The sequence below is a fragment of the Glossina fuscipes genome, unplaced genomic scaffold (genome assembly GCF_014805625.2).
Source record: "Glossina fuscipes isolate IAEA_lab_2018 unplaced genomic scaffold, Yale_Gfus_2 61, whole genome shotgun sequence".
In the NCBI taxonomy this organism is placed as follows: Eukaryota; Metazoa; Arthropoda; class Insecta; order Diptera; family Glossinidae; genus Glossina; species Glossina fuscipes.
This window is the reverse complement of record NW_023998433.1, coordinates 6554982-6578054: the sequence shown is the minus strand read 5'-3', so window position 1 is coordinate 6578054 and position 23073 is coordinate 6554982. Positions and strand designations below refer to the sequence as shown.

The following is a 23073-nucleotide window of genomic DNA, read 5'->3' as shown; positions in this document are numbered from 1 at the left end:
TGTGTAACTGTGTATGTAATGCGGCCGACTCTTGTTTGGACTTGTGTGAAAAATATAATGAACTCGCATTTACCTACGTATTTAGTGTGACCACAATCAAGAAATTAACAGTTTATATATTTAGTTTAATTGGTCTAATTTCTCATTCACATATACATTCTTATTAAAAACAAAAAAAAAAAAAAAAATACGAACTGAATATTATTAAATGAAAAGAAAAAAAAAATACAAGTATATATTATAGATTATTTACTTAATTAAATCTTCAAATATGCAGAACAAATAAAAATATTTAAAATTGTAGTGTATGCCATGAATGGATTCTAAATAAAGACTCCTGCAACTACGTAAATAAAAGCAAAATTTTGCTGCTGGCCCAAGAGCTGTTTTCATAAAATTCGGACTAGGCCGAATAATAATATCTGTGAGGTGCAAGGGAAGACGCTACATACCATTTTATGTTTATTGTAATAAAAACGTACATAAATAGTAAATTCAGAATTTCAAGTCTTCGGCCTATGCATCCGAAATGGAACATTCTTTTTGACTTTGCAGACACCATTCGGGCTGTAAAGGTTCAGCCGCAATACCATTTTTAACTAGATTTTCGCGATGCAACAGTATACGGGCTTCAGCTTGTCGCCAATTGCCACTCGGGTTTGACCATAAACGTTCAGCTAAAGCACTTGCGCGTGGCCACAGACGTTGATCCAAATTTTGTTCGTCTATCTGCTCGGACCAAACAGCTGCTTCGGCCCCTAGCACTTGAGATATGTAGTGTTCAGCAACAACTTCCATTCTATTATCGTATACTTTTTGCCAGCCGATATAAGGAGAACACCAATTGTTGCCTTCTCCAACCCAGTTGGCTCCACCGCAATCAAAATATAAAGCATCATGATTAGACACTATAATTTGGAAACCGCGTTTTAAAATATCTAGCACTTGAGAATCATCACGTCGAGTCCAGATTTGGATAAAATAACGTTTCTTGTTCAAATACTTTTCGATATGAGCGGGGTCGGTCAATTTACTTGTCCATAAGATTATGGGAATTTGTTTTTGTTTAGTTACATAATCAACTCTTCGCATTGCTTCCATTTGAAAATGTCCCCATAAATGTATAAAATCAGAGGTCTTTAGCTCCCAACCCATTCCAATCATCCAATCGATTATTGATTTTGTGCTGTTCCAACACGTAAAAGATACTTCGTCACCGCCCATGTGGAAAACATCAGGATCAAATAGATCAAACATATCCTGATATATATCCTGAAGTACCGAATACATATCGTCAACTGTCGGATCTAATTGCCCGCAGGGTGGCTCAACACAGTAATTTTGCCATGGTTTGGCCTTGAAGCAAGCAGTCATATTTTTATGTTGCCAGCCCTCACCGACGTGTGCAGGAGCATCAAATTCTGGCATAACTCTTATACCTCTTGCACGACCATATTCCACAATTTGAGCAATGTCTTCATGAGTGTAAACTTTTCTTTGAGAATAAGCACCTATTTTATGTAATTCAGGTCGCGTTTTTATTTCCATAGGAAAACTCTGGCTGTCAATAATATGCCAGTGAAACGTGTTTAGTTTTACCGAAGCCATTGCATCTACAAAAGAAGCAAAGTAAAATTATATAAAATTTTAAAGATTACAAATATATAAAATTACAACATTTTTTCATTTTATTACTTAAAGTGTTTTACCGGCATGTACAATAGTATAATACCGCCTGATTGGAACAAATATTCATCTTCATTTATAAAATCTGATGAGTCATGAGATTTCCATTGCATTTATATACATGGGCTGCTACAGTTTCTATTTTATTTCAATGCTATTCCTGAATCTGACGCCAATTTCAGAATATTACATCCAAAATGAAAAATTCAATATCTCATTACTTTTCGGCGGTAAGTATGAAACTCGTGCCCGATTTTTTTTTTCTTTTTTTCTTATAAAGTGTTGGAATTCAGGACGTCAATGATATAATAAAATTAGTAAAAAAGAATGCGACCAAGAGATTACTCTCAGCATATGCGGTGTATTCAATATATCATCCAATATATGCACAAATTGTTTGTTGCCACATGGTATGATTAATGTATTAACATATATATAAAAAATCATTATTAGAATGATGGTTGCTCAGTTTGTTATTCATGCTTTTGGCTTGCGTCTACACTGCATGTATTTCTTAGCAACCTTAGCGAAGACTCCGGATTCCTGGAACTCAATGCTCAGCTGTTCTACTGTAGCTCAGTCTTCTATCTTTGTACTGTTTGCGAGTAACAACTTAAAAGCCTCGAATCATCGAACTTATTATAAATAGCCCTACCTGTACGTCGAGTCGCCGAAGAAATATAAACTGCTGTTAAGATATTAAAATTAGTTGTAACGTCATCTGTTGCTAGGTAGAAATAGAAATCTTTCCATATTTCCACATGAAAATCCACAAATTGCAATTTAATTAAAACATACGTTTGTCTCTTATGTCGCCTATTAAATTGTGGTTAAATTATCAACAGTACTTACTTACCTAAAGTTCTTTTGATAGCTTTCACACTGTAGAAATTTCTGGCTGTATCCAACAGTAAGCCTCGCCATTTGAATGCTGGTTCATCGCTTAAAGAGACATTAGCTAAGATTTGCAATTCACGCCTTATGTCATCATAAACAATCAATTGCGATAGCGTCTCTAAACCATGTCTAATTCCAAAGAATGTTGTCGCTCTTATATCAGCTAAGATATTATTATCTCCTTTTGTAACATCTAGTTTGTAGCTTTCATCAGTGCTTAGAGTAAGTTTTGGTATTTGTTCAAATTCACTATTATCGCTATCAATATTAATTAGAATTTTCATTGGATAACCACCTTTTTTTATAATTTCCTTATTTGGTAGTTTATTTTCTAATATTTTAGCAAAACGTTCTTCATTTACTTGCCAAAAATGGGCATACTGAGGGAGGTGTGTTGGTGCATTAAAAAGAATATTACGCCGATCAATATGCAACAAATAGGACTCGTGCTTCACATTGCCGTTTGGCTTTGGCCATAGAGTGCCGATAGAATCACTACATAACATATAACACACTGGTAAACTTAAAGCACTGTTCCAATTCCCTTCATTTAGTTGGAACTTAACGCACTTATTTTCAATGCACTCATATCCGTAAATCAAACTGACAAAAAAAAAGAGAATAAAAATAAACTTAGGAAATAAGCAATGAAATTAATTGACGTACTCTTCCGGTAATCCTAATATTGAATAAATATTTGTCGCAAACACTAAGCCGAAGAGAATAGAAAACGCTGCCATTTAGCTCGAAGATATTGAGTGAGTGTTGACGTAGACACCACGTAAATATGGCGCACCCGACTAAAGACAAAAGCCAACTAAGAAAAAAAGTTGAAAAAAGCATATTAAAAATATTATAAACTTTTAACAAAAAACAACTTTCCCTCTTCCCCTATATATATATATAAAAATCACGTAAGTACACCCACTTCGTGCTACTCGAGAGAAGCTGATGTGAATATTTGATACATTTTGCATATTGTTTTAATTTGTTGTTACAAAGAAAAAGAAATGCATTGACAAGTACTTAATAATGATATGTTTACTTGAATTGCGAAGACTACAAATCTTTTTAATTTTTCGTGAACTGATTGCAGACTGCACAATTTTTGTTTTTTTTTTTGCCTTTCTTAGTGTATATTCAATAGGCACAAAGTCTTTTATTTTTCCTCGAAACGCTAAATGCAGAATAGCAGTGACAATCTGACGTGAAAGGATATAAAAAAAACCAACATTAAAATAAATAATTTGATTAAAAGTTCAAATAGAGCAAAGTGAAAACAAGTTCACAAAACATATTGTCTACTGTTGAAAGCATACCGCCATTAGGCTTAAAAGAAGACAGACAAAATAAGCTAATATGTACGCACCTACACACCTATATACAAATGAGTAATAAGACTTTGAATGAATTATTTAAACCTGTCTTTACTAAAAAAGAGGAGAAAACGTGAAACTAATTAATTGAACTACGTAATTCCAAACAAATTTGACTTATAGAAATCGCATAAAGGAACGGTTGGAATCGATGAAAACGTATGCAGGATTATTAAAAACAGAAATTCATGCCTTATTCAAGGAGTATTATGTGTTTCCATTTTGGAAGCCCAAAGCATCGTGCAGTTCAGTCGACTCAATCATGTTATGGTTTTATGAAAAGCTCCGCTTTCCTCTACAGATAGATAGTACAGCGATTAGTACAGAGATTATGACCGAGGAAAAAATTCCATTTCTAAAACACATAGCGAGATTAGACAAACCAAATACAACCACCAGAGTCAAATTTTCAATCAGAAGGTCCGAACAATTGCTCAAGAAGGCGAAGAAATTTCATCATCATGAAAAAAATTTGTAGTATATTTGAACGAATTCGCAACTGTATTTTTCATCGATATTCAATTAATTGTGCGAATAAAACATATTCTAGAGTAACGGATGAGTTTTCAAGTAGTTATAAGAAAAAAGTCGTCAGTAGTTAAAAAACAGGATTCACAGGTATTACTATAAGTGAGTTGGAAAAGCCGATGTGTTTATTATGTTGGCAAATTTCGGTTGCAGATATAGTATGAAACTATTCAAATTAAAGCGACGCAACCATAATTCATATTCAAAACAATTTGGCGAACGCATAGAATTGGATAACGATCTCAACAATTAAAAGAAAAACTATCGAGCAATCCTTTCTGCTCCAAAGAATTCATTATTCATTTCGTACCCCAGCTCCTATCGTGTTCCAAACAGTAAGCCAAAGAAATTCTAGCTTTATAGGATCCAAGTAACGTTCGACGAATTTTAATGGAAAAATCAATTAATCGTTGGCATCTTTGCGACTAATTAATTTCTCGATTTTTTATTTCGAAATTTTGCATTCAATTACATTTGCGTATCTGATATGCGTAACTAGAAGTAAATATAACTTAGAAAACCTGTTTCGATGATGAACTTGTCTAAAGAGAACAATCTATCATAAAACATATGAGCTGAACTTTGCCATCATTAATGATACCTGGACACGCGAAGCATTTTTAATGTCAAAAAATTTGAACAAATAACATTTTACAATATCTTATAAGAAACAATAAAACTTCATATTGAAGTTAAAATATTACAAGAAAAACGAGCTGGAGTGCCTGCAAAAAACTGCGCCCATACATGAAAACTAATTTTATTTCATTTTAGTATGATTATGAAATTTACTGACTGATTCACGCGAAAGTGAGATTGAAAAGATATTCTACAGTGAAAGAAGAAGTAAAGCAAGATTACCATAAAGAAACTTAAAACTTTACAATTTCCATAAAGGTTCTAGAGAATTAAGCAGCAGAAATAGCTCCGTGCAGACAACGCAACTGCATGGACTTCGTCAAATTTATAAGTATATCTACTTTCAAAGCAAGCAAAACTCTTTTTATTACATATGAGGATAGCCTACCTTTGAATTCCTAGAATTATTCGAAGAATGTTAGTTTTTCCAAACTTTTACATGAATAGAACATTAATGACGACTTTTGAAAAAGGGAATAATTATAGAATGATCGTGTAATTCTAAACTACTTAAAAGTTCAAGTGTAATAAATATATAAAACTTTGTGTTGCAAAACAATGCAAGTGAGGCAAACTTTTGGATATAAGCCACAATGAAAAACGGATGTAGAATCAAAAGTAACCGAAAAAAAAAATTTTAATAAGCTTTTATTAATTAACAATAATAACTTCTTTTTTTTTTTGATATTGTAAGCACTTTGATGTAAAACTTTGCTATTGTTTAGTCCTGATAGTCTATTTTTGTATGTTTTCATTCTTTAAATCTTATCTTAAAGTGATATAAAGTAACAACACATATAACGGTTCTCAAGCTTGCTTTCGAAGATAACTGTACTTAAGAACTAGGAGGTGGTAGAACACTACAAAAAATTTTTCTTTTTTTATTGAATGGCATAGCTGATCCGATTGTTGAAATAATATTTCTCGTTGTATATATAGATATGAGAATGATTTGAATAGCTTTTAAATATTCAAGCTGATCTTAAGATATGTTGAGAAAAAAAGTTTATTTCCACTCCGATAAAAAATAACTACGAATTTGTTGTTGGATATTGTTGAACTTATACTTAATATAAATAAAGGATATAAATGGATGAAACCACCAAAAATTACATACAGATATATTAATAAAATATAAAAATAATCTGTAACATAACAGTAACAAATTTGCCATTACAGTTTTAGATAATTTAATAATCGTTAATAAGAAAAAGTCTTCGCCTACGGTTTTTGTTAGCTTAGAAGAATAAGAGAACTCGAAATTTTATATTTAGTTCTTTCATGTATTTTTTTCTCGTGTCATCTTTTCTTCCGTGTTTTCAGCCCTTTTACATTACTTGCGATTTCTTTTTAGTTATAATCTTTTTCTTGTCAAGCCGTTTAAAATTTAAAAAAATTGATTTTGCCTTAGGGTTGACTTATATTGAAACAAATGGGTAAATCTCATTTGATTAATATTCTAAAATATCCTAAAAAAAATCAAAATTATAAACATGCTAGACAATTGCATACTTTGAAAAATAATATGCAGCTCTTTTTGTATTTTTTTAAAATGTTAACATTTGACATTCTTAATTTTTTTAAACTTTTTTCAATTAGTCTTTCTTTTCATGTAGGGTTATTGCCTTTCTGTGTCAAAGTATTCTCTTCATAGATTTCCAAGACATCTGCCAAGTGCTCATTGTCCCTAGGTTTCTTAAACTGTCGCTTTTTGCTGGCAACCTTTCTTCGTTTAGGTACTGGTTTTTTGGGACCATGATCCTGCATTGATCTTATACCCTGTTTCTCCAAATATTCATCGATTTTTGCATCATCCATAGCATCAACTGTAGCTGAACGCCATAACTTCTGAAACTCTTCATCCACCTAAATTTATTTTTGGTATATAGCAGTAATGACAGTAAAAATGACAGTAACTAACCGTAAAATTAGCAGTACGATCATTGTAGAATAGAATTTTCTTTTTATCTATAGGTCTGACGATAAATATAATTTCTGATGCTCTATTTTTTAAGACTTTTTCACAATGTGGTAGGGACTCTTGGACATCGTCGAGTAAGATACCACCCAAGCCCTTAAGGTCGTGCGACTTAAGCAAGCGCAAAAGACTTTTGCCATCTTTAATTTTATAAACGGGCTTAAACGTGAAACGTATACCATCTGAAGTGACTTCAATTTTGGGATTATTCATTAAAGCCTCTGCAGCTAACCACTAAGAATAATTAGAAATGCTTTCATTTATAGTTATTGTATAAGTTATTGTTCGAGGTTTACATTTTTAACAGATTGACCAACATCCAATTGATTTGTTTCATCTAAAATTTCTTCGAGCGTTAATGGATGGTCGTCGCCTTCCTGATGCCTCGTTCGCATATGCTTCACAATTTTTGCCAAAACTCCAAATTTATATTGCGAACTGCCAGTCATAGTTTTATATCTGAGCAAAATAGTAAAATAAGATCACGATAAATATAAGCGTGTTATATGTATACGTATTGGCATCCAATTTAGGAGCACTGGGGGGGCGCATTTTCTTCTTGCATTCATCTTTCGGAGCAACAGAAACGGTTTCCAACTTGGGCTTTCTTTCGACCCTGTAAAAGCAAATGAACATAAGATTAAGAAGCTTTCTATATTAAGATGCGGACACTTTCACGTTGGAGTAATCATGGCACGCTTTTTAAATGCTTCTCGTTCCTTTAGTAAAGCTGGATCCATTTTTGATATTTAGACAATTTTTTACTATTTTACTTTTCTAATCGTATCTCGTGTCTGCTCATCCAGTACCCCAGCAATAAAGTTTTGTCATTCGTTTCTTCGGTTTACTTGATTGAAAATAAGCAAGTTATCGATAATATTATATATAATCGGAACTTATCGTCAAAGAGAACTATGAGAATGAGCCATAATTACATTTTTTTGGTAGACAAGTTTCAAGTGAGGCACAGAATTAGAAGCCGCCTTACCACACTATTGAATAAGAACAAATAAATAAATCAATATGAATTTAAACAAAAAAATATAGTTTGAGAAACAAAATCCAAGAAATCAACATAAACAACATATATATGAAAAGCACTTTCTTCCCATTGTCTTCTGCGCTTTCAGGCATTTTGTCACAAATTTTCATCTAATTCGTAAGACACACACTTTTTTCATCACTTTTCTTACCACAAAATTCACTCTGCGCTCTATCATCCTGCATTTCTTTGAAGAGGAAATAATTCAAGTATATTTTCTTCGAAAATCTGAATATAAAGTAAAACAAGATAATTAATTTGAAATTCGGAAAAATTAATATTAATGCAATTTTGATCTATATCATATTATTTATTAAGAAATGAAAAACAAGCAATAAAGACCAAGCTGCCCATTGTGTTTTCAGTTACGAGTTCTGAAGCTGAAAACGAAAATGACGCCTCATTGTATTAGTCCCCTTAGTGTTCACATTTAACCTTTTTACACAAAATGTTGATTTGCACAAGAAGAAATCTCAAATCCTCTCCGTCCCCAAATTTTCTAGATATAGATAGTAATAACTTCAATTATCAAGTTTAACTTATTAATATTGACTGACAGCTTAAAAGTAAAGGTTTTGGCAAGGATAAGCGATAAAGACCGTCAAAGAGGTTCAAAAATATGGACGCATCATTGTAAGAAGGCTAGTGCCAAACGTATATTTCGCTAAATCTTTAGAACTTTAGAGACAATTTCTTTAAAAGCAGGTGAATTGGGTGCTACGCAAGTTGAATCTAAAAAGCATGCGACCGGAACCTTAAACACGTAAAAAGAAACAGGCAAAAGCAGGAACATTTTATACATCGGTGTAAGAAATTTTGCGATAAAAAAAAGTCAGGCATCGATATCAACGCTTAGCAAAATATTCATGATTCAAAATTAGTGTTCTGCGTTCATTTTTTTAGATCGGCACCGTCTAATGAATGTCATAGAATTATTAGAACAGCCAAATAGCCAAATTGAAAGAGAACAGAGAGCACGATGCTCGAACATGTGTTCCAAGGCATGTCAAAACCTATTTGGAAACATTCAAAAGTTAGCGGCTAATGATGAATATTGAATGAACATGTTATTTGTAGATAGAAAATACTTCAAAATTCACTTCTGAAAAATGATAAATCAATGACAGCCAAAGGTAATCCCTATCTTACTCCCTACAATAAGAAAGCTGGTGTTGTTTTGACTTACTGCAATAAGTACTTTTATTCTTTTATTTATCAAATTATACATTTTTCCCACATAGCTTTGGCTGACTTAACATTTTCTTCTCACGCTTTCCTTCTTTATTCAACTTTTTTTTTCCTTTATACGTGTCAAATCGAATTTGTAGCTTAACACCAGATAAGAAAATGGTTTGTTTTACGATTTTACGCGCATCAATGGTCGAAGGCAAAGTAATTGCAGCAACCTTATCCGAATTCTTCAACTTGGCTATGCTGGTATTCACCTTTATGTCAACAGCATTAGGAAAAACTTTCCGAAGTTGTGCAGTGGTAACTGTGTTCGGTAAATTTGTTAAGATGACAGTTGACGTGAATTTTTTCTCTTGGGACTTTTTAGTGGCTTTGTTTAGACGGCATTTTGCTTTTTTCCTTTCATTGCTTTGTATTTTACGGTCAGTGAGTTTATTTATAAATTCCATACTTTCCGTATGAGGAATAGCAACCACATATTTATTCAACTGACCACACTTTATAGATTTTTGGAATGCTTTAAAAGCAAAGTCGCGATCTTCTTTGTTTTTAAAATCTACTAAGCAAAAGTTCGCATATTTTTGGCGAGGTTTGTGAGCTTTTATAATTAGAGGCGATAGTTCCTTTACTTTTACTTGCAATTCTTCGTCAGTAGCTGGTATCTTATGCGGGAATCGTACGAACAATTGCATACCGTAGCGTTGTTTATATTTTTCCAACAACATTTCTCTAATTTGTGCCTTAGTTTTCTTTTCTTGAAGATTTTCATGCGAGTCTGTGTCTGCATCGTTTTTACCTACAAAACATTCGTCGTCATCCGTGCTGCTGTTAGTTCCGTTTACTTCAACTTCGTCCTCAACGGTCTCTTGTGAATTGTGAAAGTGGTTACGAATTTCTGCCTTATTATTTGCTCCATCTAAATTATCATAATCGTTGTCGATTCTCGGTTTCTTAATTAGAGATTTAGTCGATTTTTTATTAATCATTGTTTAAATTTTACTTAGGCAAGCCAAGCTACACACGTGTTTGGAATCAGAAAAGAGCGAATGACTTTTCCCAAAAAAGTTGTGAGATGGTGCTATCGATAACACAAAGTTAATGTTTACTAGGTGGCAGGGCAGGTTTTTTTTGATCGCTATAGGTAAAGTACATAACTTTGCACATTATTAGTCAACAAAGTGAATTATTTTTCATATTAGTTTCACGACGTAATATTTGCGTATAGTGTTTACAAAAATATGACTCTCATAGATAACATACGCGACTGGTTCGCTTCGGAGACCGCCAGGAATAAAAATTCTTCACTAATAGCTGGATTACTTGTAAGCAAATGTTAATAAAAATGTGTTACCGCATACATTCTTTTCCCTAAAGTTTTTCGCAGGATGGTGGACACTTATTGACGCTATGACTGTGGACCAAAAACACCAAATTACCACGGGACAGGTGTTTATTGGCGTCTTTGGTACTATTAGCTTCTTCATGGTCAATGTCGTGAAAAACTCTCACGTATGTTAACAACTTTAATGTATCCACCAACGAATAAGGGTAGTATATCAATGTAGATATTCCGGCTATAATTTCTGAAATAACGCGTCTTTTTTTCTGATCGAATGATTTAGAGTCCAAGGGGTTTAAAATCAAAGTCAAAAAAAAAAAAGAATAAAGAACGCTCTTGAGCGGTACAGTTATTTTTTTGATTCGGATTAATAATGTTTGTCCTTCAGAATTTCTCAAAGATAGAATTAGGATTGACAGATGAGACTCAGCACAATGCGACAAATACCTTAACGCTGACTAAAAAACTGAAGGTTATCAACATTTTTTTATTAACTTATGTCACATGTCGATTTCGAAAGTGATATGATTTTTCTTAGGCATGCAATAGCTCAAGACGAATATACTACCGTTTAACTTATTGGCATGGCCATAAGTTACACAAGCTTTATCTTTTTCATTCTTATTATTTGAGGGGTGGGGTATCCAGAAAGCGCCCTATAGCGAAAATATCTTGCTTATTTATCTCTTAATTACACATTTTATATGCATCATTTTAAAGATCTCCGAGGAAAATACTTCCGAATCAGGTGCAAGAGTGGCAAAAATCTGGCTTTTAATTGCATTTGTCATGGGCTTCGCCTCAATTATAGCTGCAGTTTGGGTTATGATTGATGATTTTATCAATAATTGTAGGTTATGATTTATACATCGCGAGCTTCTTATGATTGCCTTCTACTTATTACTTGCAGCAGAAAAAGATAGTGCACAGGGTGTTGCCCTTTTGATGCAAAATATTTTAATACTCCTCGCAAACTTAACTTATAAACTTGGCCGCAACGAAGATGATTGGAATGAATAAATATTAGAAATAATCCGTACTAATATATTTATATACTAAACCTTATTGTAAGAATTTAAAAGCAACCTGTTAAAAGTCAAGCGTTTATAGTATGGCATAAATAGATTTAATAATTCATGCATGTAACCATAGAATTATCAGTTATAAAACTAAATACATTTGCACACATTATCAGAAATAATTAAGAGCAAAATCAATTTGGCAGCATCTCCATATTAAACTCGCAATTATGAACTCAATATCTGTCTTAGAGCACCAAATTAAATGTTTAATTCTTCGTCCTTACTTACGTTATGCGATGTTAGGTTAAAAAAATCAGCGAAATTAGTTCAGCAGAAACAAAAACGTTTTAAAATTACAAGTCTACAAGCTCCTGTGTAGACTTGTAAAGTACGGTTTTGTGTTATACTTTGATTACATAACGTTATAGCATTGGATTATATAAAATGTTTCATGTATATGTAACTGGAGTCGTTGAAAGTAGTGGATTCGCTTACATACAGAGGGTGAGTATATAACATTGCGCACAAAGGTCAAATTATTTGCATGTATATACATTACATCAGCTCGGAATTCCGATATTACGGACTGTTCCACGTCGACGTTGGTACATGTACTGTTGAATCAGCTCGGCAGCGCAACCTAAGTTGAATTTGATTCACGGAAAATAGATGTAAAACTGAATCGACAAAACAATTGTAAATTCAATATATTATTGTCAGCAATCTATCAGCGCCGTTGGCACATATGGGAATTTGAGATAGAGTTTAGATATTCTTTTAGGATCGTCATTATATTTAAAGCAAAAAGTCGACCAGACCAACGCTTTGGCACTGCTTTGTTTACAGCCAAATTTCTTGAAAATTGAAGATTCGTCACAAATCAGATACAGCATTCTTGTGTTGTTTTTTGTTGGTATATTGATATTTATTAAAATTTAAAATCGGAATTCTAAGTAGTTTATTATTATTAAAAACTACTCATATAATTTTTAGCCTTACATGAAAACATCCACATAATATGTCACGCACAAAACCTGTACAAACCGTGCATGTGATGTGCAAACATATAAAATGGTACATTTTTTATTTTCTTGGGAGAGATTGAAATATTTGCAGTTGTACATTGCATTGTATTTCAATAATTCTAATTAAATAAACACCGTATTCAGTAGTAGCATCGAAATTGTAAATTCTAATACATGTGTATATGGGTCTTTGGAAAATTAGAAGAGATACAAACGTACATCTGTAGGTAAAAATGTGTAAAATAAATACGTACATAAAAAAATTTTTTTAAATGGATGATATGATGATACGTGTTGCGTTATAGCAAGCTTGCATATTCCCTTTATTTAATGTAGTTTGTATACGTAGAGAGATAAAGTCCGTACGCTGGCTATATATTTCAAATATTTAAATGGTAAACAGCATTATATAACAATAAGATGTTGAAAATTAAGAAGGTTATTTACGAACTCTAGAAAATGCCAAATTGTACATTTTTTCACGAGTTTTAAATAAAACCACCGATTTAGATTGACTGATTTAGAAAAGCAAATAAACTTAGAAATGCTAGATATAGTTCAACTTTTTTTTGGATTTTACTTGAACGGAATATTTTTCAATTTTTCTATCTCACATATGTGACGAGCTCGAGTTCACTACATGTTATATTTCCTTTTCTTATACTTAACACAAAAAAAAGGCATGATTTTCGTCTTTGTTTCCATTTACCATTCACTGTTGTAGGTTGCGTTTTTAATAGTCTTAATTTTATTTTCCTCGAATAGATGCTTTCTCTTTAATCATTTCAAAATAATAATATCGAAATTAAGATGTCATTAATATATTTTAGTATTTAATAAATTAAAAAAGACAAGAGGAAAATACAAACGAAAAACTACAAATTTGAAGGCCCTAATATTTTTCTAAATATGACATTATAGCAAAACGTACTTTCATGGGGTAAACGATTAAGGAATAGACTATACTTGAGAAAAATTGAACTTGATGCTATGACTTTATGCTTAGATAAATGAATTACGTTTGTAGGAGCCTTTCATGGGCCGAAGGTGAAGATTGGTTTATTTGCTGCTGTTGGTGCTGCTGTGGAGGCGGTGGTGGCGGCGATGGTGGGGAACGCAATGGTATACTTGGCTGCACAAATCGAACTCGTTCAGCATCGTTTCCAGTTGAATTAGAGGCAGCTGATGCAGCGCTAGAGACCTCATTAAAGGCGGATGTAAAAGCAGTGGCGGCTCAAAGGGTTTGGTAATTGCGCTCATTGCGAGCTTTGTAAAATTTATAGGCGACTACGCCTATAGCTAACAAACCTAAAGTTAATACGATTCCTCCTATGAAAGATGGTCCATCAAAACGATGGCAAGGTTCAGGGTTCGGAACTACTGTAGTTGTAGTAAGCGGCGCCGTTGTGGATGTTGTAGGAGCTATAGTTGTAGTAGTAGTATTGGTGGTAGAAGCAGTTGGAGCGACTGTAGTGGTAGAAGTTGTTGAAGTGGTGCGATTAGGCATACTAGAAGTAGTTACTGTTGAATTGTTAGAGGGTGTTGTGGTCGTTAAGGGAATCGTTGCCGTCTCGGATAGAGTTGTTTGAAATCCACTTGAAGACCCATTATTAGAAGATTGAGTTGTCACAGTTTTATCCGGTGTTGGGTTCTCAAGTACGACATCTGTATTATCCTTGTTAGTTGCTAATGTCGCGCCATTAACTTTGGAAGTTAGATCATTTTTATTCACAGCCTCTGTTCCTGAATTTGCAGGAACCAATAATATATAATAATAGTGTGAATATCGATTATATATATACGAAAATTAACTGCTGAAGCATATAACATAATTATGTACGTCTAAATTGTTGCATCGAAGGCATATAAAATTAAAGCTTTATTAAATTAATTTTTTTTTTTTTGGGACCAATCGATTATAATAATATTAGCAGAAACATAAATTGTGAAATTCTCTCATTATGTTGAAAAAGTGCGTGAAAAATGAATTTTCGTTTAATTCATTTATCACTACTACCACGTATTTAATTATATGAATGTGTTCATTAATCACCTACCTTCACAGTTAAACGGGACAAAACAAAGTCCTAAGAACAAGCAAAGCACCAAAAGAGAATTCAACAAAGGTACTGACTTCATCGTGTTGCGTAGATGCAATTTCCAAAGAAATTCTTTTATACACAATTACAAAGTCAATACTTTACTTAATCGCTGGACACAGGCACGTCAGGCACGTCGTAATGCGATATCTGCAATAATATGGCAAATATGGCGATCTCCACCGAAATAGTGCCTACAAGAAAATGGTATGCATATATATATGCAGTTAGTTTAGGTAATTTTATACTTGTAGTTTTCCTAACGCATAATTAATAAAACTGGTTTACTAAGACGGAATTTAAACAAAAAAAACGCAAAATTACCTTTGTTCAAAAAACTTTCTGGAACTTAATTTTGCAAGCCGACAATAGAAATTACCAGATCCTACTCCGTTACACAAATTCCTTCAATTAATGAAATGACTGACTGATTCGATTGCCGATAGTCTACAGTATTGCCAAATTTCAAGTTAGCTACCTTCTAGGAATGTAATAAATAATATTTAAGTAAAATCTAATGTTCACATCCTCAAAGAAAATATATTTTTAAAAAATATTAAAAATCTTATTATTTTAATTACAAACACATTCCCAATTAAATGTGCTCATAAAAACTGCAAACTATTATTAATTTTTATAATCTTTTGTGTAAAGAACCAAAACTCGGAGAAATTTTAATCTACTTCGTAGTGGCTTTAATCCAAAATCTCAAAAACTATTATGCGTGATGTTTCTTGGAATGTTAATGAAACATAAATAATATATATAATGATAAAGTATATATTATATATATAGTATCTAGAGTATGTATATATAAGTTTCTTTGTTTATCGTAACACTCACGTGTTCAATTTTTTGTACTTATTATGACGAATTTAATGGGGATTGGAAAAATACTTCATTTAGAAAAAAGAATCGCATTTTACATAGTTGTTTTTTAATTACTTTACTGTCACTTTTTAGATGATGATATACTAATGTCCAAAGCAATATAAATATCGCACCATTTGATGCTTTGCATGCTTATATCACAAGTGGTGCAGAGTATAAAAATGAAGAACTCGAAAAAATGTTGTGTAGATAACAGTTGTTGTCCTCTATTTTAATAATTAAGGCGAATGCGATTATCAGAAAATTATTTAGAAGCCAAATAATCTCATTAAATCGTTAAAAAAAATCGCGCAGACCACAGCTACAAATACTTTTACAATGTTCTCTCATTGTCAAATGATTAGAAAGTCCAACTGGCCACATAGCCATATTCGACTCTCTTAATGCTTTATAAACTAATATTAATAGAGCTAAGTCGTGCACACCAAAATTCATAAGTCAAATCAGTAGTTACAGAGGTGACCCGCCCGCAATCATTGCTAATAGATCGCAATCGCTATTTTCTCAGATGGATATGATAAATACGTTCAGGATTTCTGCTCGCGAAAAATTTTTGCAAAGCAAGAAAAAACTATTTGAATATATTGAGCCCATAAACAAACCTCTAACAACTTTTCTCCGGAAGTTCTATGTAAGGATATTCATGATACTGATGGTGGGTTCATTTAGTGTAAACGTAATGACAGGATTACCATAGGTCGATAAAGCAAAAGTTGAGGGATTATTGTAATCGAAAAATATTTTAACTTCTGTTTTTTTTTTTTGACAATAGAAATTATTATTTTTTTTATATTCAACAACAGGTTGCAGTGATTGATTTTGCATTTTTAATTCCTGAACAATATAAGAATTCAATTTGATTTCTGAAAGTGTTCGGTAAAATAGATCAATGTAAAAATTTTTACTTTACGGCAACTTTGATTATGTTGTCAGTTGTGAAAACTGTAAAAAGTTATTGATAGTGAACATTGTTTGTTTGTTGTTATACATGATAAATTTAACAAAAAAAAAAAAATATTATCTGATTTATTGCTTAAGAGTAAATCCACGAATATACACGGAAAGTAGAAATTTTATTCATATATCATCATTGACTAACATTACTGGAAATTTGGTTGAAGGTGAGATATACCATAACCATACAAAGTCGACTATTTTCATTAAAATTGTATTCGAATAGACAAGATATGCCTATTTATTTACATATAAATCCATATAACTAAATGGCTTTAGTTATTGTGTAATCCGCCTGATTGGCCGAGTAGGCAAGAGTCTCGACTAGCAACTCAATTGTCGTGGGTTCAAATTTCAAGTGCGATAGAGTTTTTAATAAAGCCGAAAGCCTTAGATGCTAGTGCTTTAAGACATTAGTCTAAGAATTTATTCTCTGGCTAAATTTATACTAATAATAATAATAATAGTTATTGTGTACGATTTTATATAATAGAAACCAAGCAATTGTAAATTAGATCGTGACGAATTTCGCACTGTTAATATGTTTATACGTTTTAACCAATAGCAAATGATGTGATCAAGTTCGGAGAAAGATAAGAACAGCTGCTATATGATATGATATTATGCATATGTACATATATGCATATGTGTCTGTATTGTATGTGTTTTGGAAACGAGATTTACATGTGCATAAATCGAAAATATTCAATTGACGAATAACCAACGATTACTAAATCAAATTCTATGTGCGTATGTATGTGTATTCCTAAACAGTTTAAGAATATATATGTCACGTTCCTTAACGTAGCACTGGTGACGATAAATAATTCATTTTTTCTATGAAAAATCTTTAATGTGTTTGCATATATTAGTTATCCCGACATGTACACAACGGCCACGTTCATAAAAAATGTATAAAATTATAACAGCCGATTTCTATTCAAATGAATCTGTGTCTGTTTTTGCAATTTTGGTGCCTCGAAAGGTCAAGCTTGGACAAATTTCGTGTCGATTTGATCGAGCCTGTTAGACTGTGGTTTTCACAAGTAATAAAAGAGTCTGCTCTATATTTAATGACATGCGCCGTATGTAGAAGCAAGTTCAACTAATGATTTATTTAATTGATTAATTTATTTAACTAAAATCTTAACCATATAAACTAAAATCTAGAACAATCTTATCAATGAAATTTTCAATTTGAATAATTATAAAGTCGTCCTCATTGACACATGTAACTATGATTTTCTTCGTTTGTTGAATACACAATCACCATCGATATCATTGGCAACTTAGAGGCGTCAGTTTCAAAATGCTAATAGTATAAAGTTCAATTTTTATACAAACGCTTATATTTGCGTAATTCAAAATTTTGTTGAATTGTAAAGAGATTTACCGGTAATTAATCGATAATTAAGAAATCTATGACAAAAACAGCAAAATTATTGCTCTTGCTTATTAAAATTGCAATAAGTCGATCGCATATGCGATGATATATATCTGTAAGAAATTTAACACAAAATTGACTGTGACTGATTAGAAGGCAAACCATTTATAATTCTCCGACCTTTTTCTTCGGTCACAACTGTGCACGTAAAAGATAAAAGGATATATATATATTAGTTTGGGGAAAAAGAAATCCATTATTTTTATATGAATTTCAGAACTTTATTTAACATGCTTCGGATTGTCCGATTTGGGTCAAATATGCACCGTTTTGTTGTATGATTTGTTGACATTTTAAAGGTAACTTCAAAATGCCTCTCTCATAGAAGTCCGGGTCTCTATTTGCAAAAAACTCTAGTAGTCGATTTTCACAATGCTTCCTAGATTCCAATTTTTTACCATTAAAGAAATTTTGCAATACAAGAAAAAGATGATAATCGCTTGATGCCAAGTCGGGACTGTATGGCGGATGCATTAAAACTTCCCAACCAAGCTCCCGAAGTTTCTGGCGAGTCACTGTAGATGTGTGTGGCCTAGGGTTGTCCTTGTGGAACACGACACCTCTCCTGTTGGCCTGTTCTGGCCGTTTCTGGTCAATCGCTATCTTCAAACGGTCCAGTTGTTGACAGTAGAGATCAGAATTTAGCGTTTGGCCATATGGAAGCAACTCATAATAAATAATCCCCTTTCAGTCCCACCAAATGCATAGCAAAACCTTCCTGGCCGTTTGAGGTGCTTCACCGCTCTTTGACCACGATCGTTTTCGCACAGGGTTATCGTATGTGATCCATTTCTCATCTCCAGTCACCATCCGTTTAAGAAATGGGTCTATCTCATTCCGTTTGGCCAAGGTTTCGCAGATGGAAATCCGATCCGTCATGTTTTTTTCTGTTAATCGGTGTGGCACCCAAACATCGAGCTCCTTTTTGAATCCAGCTCTGTGTAAATGGTTTAAAACTGTTTTATGGTCGATTTTTAGCTCTTGGGCGATGTTACGACTGGAACGGAATCTACGAAACCAAAATTGCACATAATTGGCTGTTACAGTATCGGAACCATAAACACCATTCACAATTTTAGCCGCCTGGCTTGCATTTTCGCCTTTGTCAAAGAAAAACTGCAAAATGTACCGAATTTTCTCTTTGTTCACTTCCATTTTTAACACGCTGTAACTCACAACTGAATGCACCAAACAAAAAACAGCAAAAGAATTTTTTTTACTGCGAAATGTCACCTTTCCAACGAGCATAAATATGAAATTGTTTGATCGATACTTTACGAGAAATCTATCAGTGCAGCCATCTACCGAAAAAATAATGGATTTCTTTTTCCCCAAACTAATATATACATGTATACATACCCTATGTTAATAATGTATTATAGTAGTTAAAATTTTTTTTTTCGTAACAGACTAGATATAAAAATATAGTCCATATTGGAAGATGTTTTCGCTGCAGAAATTAAAACAACAGAGACTGATACATTTATGTATAGCAATAACTTTTTTTACATCAGGCTTGGTTATAAATTTCGCACAATTAATTTTGACGTTAACGCTAAAACCAATCAATATATGGCTCTTCCGTAAGATAATGTACTATTTATGCTACTCATTGTATTCACGTAAGTTTTCGTATTACTTTAAGACTGAAGAATAATTTCTCTAATTCCTGTGTTTATGGTATTCCACAGAGTTAATTTTTATAAGTGACTGGTATTCAAACAGTTCCATAAAAGTTTATATGGATGCTGATGATTTAGCACAATATGGCGGTAAGGAACATGTTTTGCTTATTATGAATCATTCATATGAAATTGATTGGCTCGCTGGTTGGATGTTTACTGAGAAAATGGGAGTTTTGGGAAATTGCAAAGCATATGCGAAAAAGGTGATTGCCTACATCCCTGTTATTGGCTGGTGTTGGAAATTCGCTGAGTTTGTTTTCTTGGAAAGGGCTTACGACAAAGATAGGCAAATTATAAGCCATCAGTTAAAAGAAGTTTTCGCCTATCCTGACCCCACTTGGCTGTTACTGAATGCTGAGGGAACGCGTTTCACCCCCAAGAAACACGAGGCTTCACTTAAATTTGCCCAAGAACGCGGCTTGCCGGTGCTCAAACATCATTTGATACCTCGAACGAAAGGTTTCACTGCCAGTTTATCTAGCTTACGTGGTAGATGTCCGGCAATTTACGACATTAATCTGGTTTTCAAAAATGATGCTAAAGTATATTTAATTTAATTTGTATGACTCATATATATAAATATATATGTATATGTATACCATTTTTTTATGTGTGCTTTATAGAACTCACCGACAATATCTACTTTACTAAATGGTAAGCCTGTTGAGCCGTATATGCTGGTGAGGCGTATTCCTATGGAGAAGGTACCGGGAAACGAAGAGGAAGCCACAGAATGGTTACACGAGTTGTTTCGTGAAAAAGATCAAATCATCGATAGCTTTCATACAACCGGCAGTTTTTTCAAGACCTCTGCCGTAAAAGAAGTTCCATATAAAATGTACAGCGGTCGTTTATGTTCCCTAATTAACTTCGCCGTTTGGGCTTTTATCTCAGTCTCGATGGTACTACACTATTTGATTTCATCGTTACTGGCTCAAAATTGGCTTGGACTATCAACTGCCATAGGCATTTTGACCACTTGTACGTAGTTGTACACATATAAAATGAAGAGAACAACAAATGTTAAAATAATGTACTTTTTTTGTGTTTTTCATTCCGTTTGCAGTCTACTTGTTCATGGTAAAGGCAATTAATATGTCAAAAATTAGCAAGGCTTCTACTTATGGAGCTGATGTCAAAATGGGCACAAATTAAATTAAACGCGCACACACTACACATTCATTTAATGTTAATTCCTGTATGTAAAAGTGTACGTCAAATCCCATGCGTAGGTGTATGATACAAGTTTTGCAAATTCCAAGTTAAAACATATTTCCTTTTCTCTCTTTTAATACGAGGTTTTTAGTTAATAAGCAAAAGATGCAAGCTTGGAAACGCTTATGTGATGCCTGCATCCAAATGTTAACTTAAATTTATATGTTCTACGCTAGCATAAATCGCATCACCACTGTGTGTTTATTGGACATTAGAAAAATTGTTACAAAACCGACACAGTTTGTAACAGCCAGCCATTTTTGCATGTATTTATAAAACGAAAGAAAAATAATAATTTTCAATTTTGACTGCAAGAAAAACATTTATTCATTTCTGATTTAACCTTTAAGTAGCTATACTTTTTATGCTATTTTACATTGTTTTGGTTTTTTTAATAAAACCATTTTTTTATAAAGTCAAACAAATCGAGAGAAAAAAAGTCGAAAATACATACAAAATACAAATCTACGGCTCTAATTTGTCTTCAATATACATTTATATACATAATATGGAATTATATACACAAATTGAATGTATATCTTGAAAACGTTGAATATTTTTGTGAATTAATTTTTTTTATTCATGTTGTCTATTTCTAAATAAATAAATAAATGAAACCGAATAAATGAGTTCCTAGTGCTTTAACGTCTAATACATGAATATTGTGTCTAAAAACAAAAAAGGGAAACGATTTGTTAGGCAAGATAATAAAACAAAATAAAATGAAAAACGTTCTTAGGTGGGCGTAAAAGTAAAAATTGTATTTGGTTTAAATGGACTTTTTCGATAATCACTAGTGGTTTGTCTTACAAAATATTCTTGAAAGCTAAAGAAAATATTTTTTCTTTAAATTACATACTGTTGATTAACACTTTCGATATTCATATACTGAGACGTAAAAATACAATATTGTCGTTCATCGTTTTAAATAAAGTACAACATAGCGTTAAGAAACCCAAGGATTTTTCGAATTGATTGGTTTTCATCGGAGAGTCAAGGTCATAGTATGACTGTGCAGGTTGATAAGATATTATGGATTCCAATTGCGTATTTGTTTAGCTATTAGGCATAGGCGTTTTCCATTTTTCACTTATTGTTCGAATAACGTCCTTAATATCCATATCTTCAAAGTTATCTAATTTTGCTGTTTGATAAGCTTAAAGGTCACATTCATACTAAACAAGCAAACACATTACATATATAGTGAGCCATGGTTTATCACTAAAGACCATACATCAACCTAGCATTATTCATGTAAACTAAATTTAAGAAGTTGAATGGTAAATGGTCGAAAAAGAGGTCCAACATGACATTGTCGACAGTGTTCGTCCTTGGGCTAAAACACGCGGAGTATCAAATTTCATCGAAATATCTCAAAAATTGCAGCCTGCAGGTTGAACAGAAAAAACAAGACAAACAGAGGGGCAGACAAACTTCAAGCAAAAACAAAGTGTAGTAAAATCTGGGTCTATCTCAAGCTCTTTCGCAAGTGATGGAGAGTATAAAAATACACAATTTAAATAAATTCTGAATATTTTTTTTATGTTCTAAGCTAACGAGGAATTGTTGTCCTCTATTTTAGTAATTAGCGGCATTAAAGAGGATGCGACAATCGGCAAATTATTTAGATCAAAGGATCTCACGAAATCGTTTGAAAACTCATGCTGACCGAGGATACGAATTTTTTATAACTGTTGGTGCATCGTAGTCAAATGGTTACGAAGTAAGACTCTCAAGTAGACATATTGATTCGAGCCTTTTGATGCTTTTTAAACTAATAATAAAGATGGCTCGAGGTAACATAAATTAGTATTTAGCAAGGCATGTGAGCACGTGCTCATGGAACCCACTTTTAACATATTAAAAAGAAAATTGCTTTACAACCTTTCATAAATTGCCTTTATTATTGAACGCTTTTAAGAGTTTCGAATATCGTGGGAGATTTAGTAGTAGTAATATTCTTAAAGGAAGTATTCAGTGAACTTTTCGAAATGAAGAGACATTTTTTATTACAGTATTGGCGAAACAGTTGCTTTAAATAAAAAATCGAAGCAGGCAGAAT

General features: G+C 32.7%; 6 protein-coding genes across 12 annotated transcripts; 2 read left to right on the top strand and 4 right to left on the bottom strand.

Moving 5' to 3' along the window:
* Positions 1–440: 440 nt before the first annotated feature.
* Positions 441–3715, bottom strand: LOC119637739 (chitooligosaccharidolytic beta-N-acetylglucosaminidase). Of its 2 annotated transcripts, none has more exons than XM_038033955.1 (4): positions 3629–3715; positions 3250–3400; positions 2543–3186; positions 441–1613 (listed from the first exon to the last, which is right to left on the bottom strand). In XM_038033955.1, exons 2-4 carry the CDS (start codon positions 3321–3323, stop codon positions 517–519), a joined length of 1815 nt encoding a protein of 604 aa, XP_037889883.1. In that variant the 5' UTR covers positions 3324–3400; positions 3629–3715; the 3' UTR covers positions 441–516. The 2 variants fall into 2 exon arrangements, with proteins under 2 accessions (XP_037889883.1, XP_037889882.1); XM_038033954.1 differs by lacking the exon at positions 3629–3715 and adding an exon at positions 3512–3617.
* LOC119637742 (general transcription factor IIE subunit 2) lies at positions 3696–8366 on the bottom strand. 2 transcript variants are annotated; one of them, XM_038033961.1, is made up of 7 exons: positions 8298–8366; positions 8040–8096; positions 7783–7951; positions 7619–7720; positions 7401–7563; positions 7048–7338; positions 3696–6992 (listed from the first exon to the last, which is right to left on the bottom strand). In XM_038033961.1, the coding sequence occupies exons 3-7, from the start codon at positions 7842–7844 to the stop codon at positions 6735–6737; spliced, it is 876 nt and encodes a 291-aa protein (XP_037889889.1). In that variant the 5' UTR covers positions 7845–7951; positions 8040–8096; positions 8298–8366; the 3' UTR covers positions 3696–6734. The 2 variants fall into 2 exon arrangements, with proteins under 2 accessions (XP_037889889.1, XP_037889890.1); XM_038033962.1 differs by lacking the exons at positions 8040–8096; positions 8298–8366 and having other exon boundaries at positions 7783–7956.
* A 985-nt stretch (positions 8367–9351) lies between these two features.
* LOC119637741 lies at positions 9352–10393 on the bottom strand. The gene has a single exon (XM_038033960.1). It carries the CDS (start codon positions 10321–10323, stop codon positions 9367–9369), a length of 957 nt encoding a protein of 318 aa, XP_037889888.1. The 5' UTR covers positions 10324–10393; the 3' UTR covers positions 9352–9366.
* LOC119637743 (transmembrane protein 50B) lies at positions 10388–11872 on the top strand. Its single transcript, XM_038033963.1, has 5 exons — positions 10388–10478; positions 10537–10659; positions 10712–10846; positions 11397–11526; positions 11587–11872. Exons 2-5 carry the CDS (start codon positions 10576–10578, stop codon positions 11694–11696), a joined length of 459 nt encoding a protein of 152 aa, XP_037889891.1. The 5' UTR covers positions 10388–10478; positions 10537–10575; the 3' UTR covers positions 11697–11872.
* Positions 11873–13560: 1688 nt separating this feature from the next.
* LOC119637738 (porimin) lies at positions 13561–15284 on the bottom strand. Its single transcript, XM_038033953.1, is given in 3 exon segments — positions 13561–14466; positions 14781–15016; positions 15147–15284. Coding segments are annotated over 2 exon segments (810 nt in total). The 5' UTR covers positions 14863–15016; positions 15147–15284; the 3' UTR covers positions 13561–13738.
* Positions 15285–16584: 1300 nt separating this feature from the next.
* Positions 16585–21506, top strand: LOC119637949 (1-acyl-sn-glycerol-3-phosphate acyltransferase delta-like). 5 transcript variants are annotated; one of them, XR_005247356.1, is made up of 6 exons: positions 16585–16834; positions 19521–19733; positions 19803–20338; positions 20420–20777; positions 20863–21024; positions 21095–21496. XR_005247356.1 is itself a non-coding variant. In XM_038034422.1 (5 exons), exons 2-5 carry the CDS (start codon positions 19553–19555, stop codon positions 20949–20951), a joined length of 1164 nt encoding a protein of 387 aa, XP_037890350.1. In that variant the 5' UTR covers positions 16585–16834; positions 19521–19552; the 3' UTR covers positions 20952–21501. The 5 variants fall into 5 exon arrangements, 3 of the variants coding, with proteins under 3 accessions (XP_037890350.1, XP_037890352.1, XP_037890351.1); XR_005247355.1 differs by having other exon boundaries at positions 21103–21495; XM_038034422.1 differs by having other exon boundaries at positions 20863–21501.
* The last annotated feature ends 1567 nt before the right edge of the window (positions 21507–23073 follow it).

What these genes read in the sequence shown, in the direction of transcription:
- LOC119637743 (XM_038033963.1), top strand. Translation starts at nt 10,576, where the DNA reads ATGACTCTCATAGATAACATACGCGACTGGTTCGCTTCGGAGACCGCC. An exon ending in CACTAATAGCTGGATTACTT is followed by an intron (nt 10,660 to 10,711) that starts GTAAGCAAATGT and finishes TTTTCCCTAAAG; the next exon opens with TTTTTCGCAGGATGGTGGAC. An exon ending in TGATGATTTTATCAATAATT is followed by an intron (nt 11,527 to 11,586) that starts GTAGGTTATGAT and finishes TATTACTTGCAG; the next exon opens with CAGAAAAAGATAGTGCACAG.
- LOC119637949 (XM_038034424.1), top strand. Translation starts at nt 19,553, where the DNA reads ATGTTTTCGCTGCAGAAATTAAAACAACAGAGACTGATACATTTATGT. An exon ending in ATGCTACTCATTGTATTCAC is followed by an intron (nt 19,734 to 19,802) that starts GTAAGTTTTCGT and finishes GGTATTCCACAG; the next exon opens with AGTTAATTTTTATAAGTGAC. An exon ending in CATAGGCATTTTGACCACTT is followed by an intron (nt 20,778 to 20,862) that starts GTACGTAGTTGT and finishes TTCCGTTTGCAG; the next exon opens with TCTACTTGTTCATGGTAAAG.
- LOC119637739 (XM_038033955.1), bottom strand. Translation starts at nt 3,323, where the DNA reads ATGGCAGCGTTTTCTATTCTCTTCGGCTTAGTGTTTGCGACAAATATT. An exon ending in ATATTAGGATTACCGGAAGA is followed by an intron (nt 3,187 to 3,249) that starts GTACGTCAATTA and finishes TTTTTTTGTCAG; the next exon opens with TTTGATTTACGGATATGAGT. An exon ending in AGCTATCAAAAGAACTTTAG is followed by an intron (nt 1,614 to 2,542) that starts GTAAGTAAGTAC and finishes CTTCTTTTGTAG; the next exon opens with ATGCAATGGCTTCGGTAAAA.
- LOC119637741 (XM_038033960.1), bottom strand. Translation starts at nt 10,323, where the DNA reads ATGATTAATAAAAAATCGACTAAATCTCTAATTAAGAAACCGAGAATC.
- LOC119637742 (XM_038033961.1), bottom strand. Translation starts at nt 7,844, where the DNA reads ATGGATCCAGCTTTACTAAAGGAACGAGAAGCATTTAAAAAGCGTGCC. An exon ending in CGTGCCATGATTACTCCAAC is followed by an intron (nt 7,721 to 7,782) that starts GTGAAAGTGTCC and finishes TTGCTTTTACAG; the next exon opens with GGTCGAAAGAAAGCCCAAGT. An exon ending in ATCGTACTGCTAATTTTACG is followed by an intron (nt 6,993 to 7,047) that starts GTTAGTTACTGT and finishes AAATAAATTTAG; the next exon opens with GTGGATGAAGAGTTTCAGAA.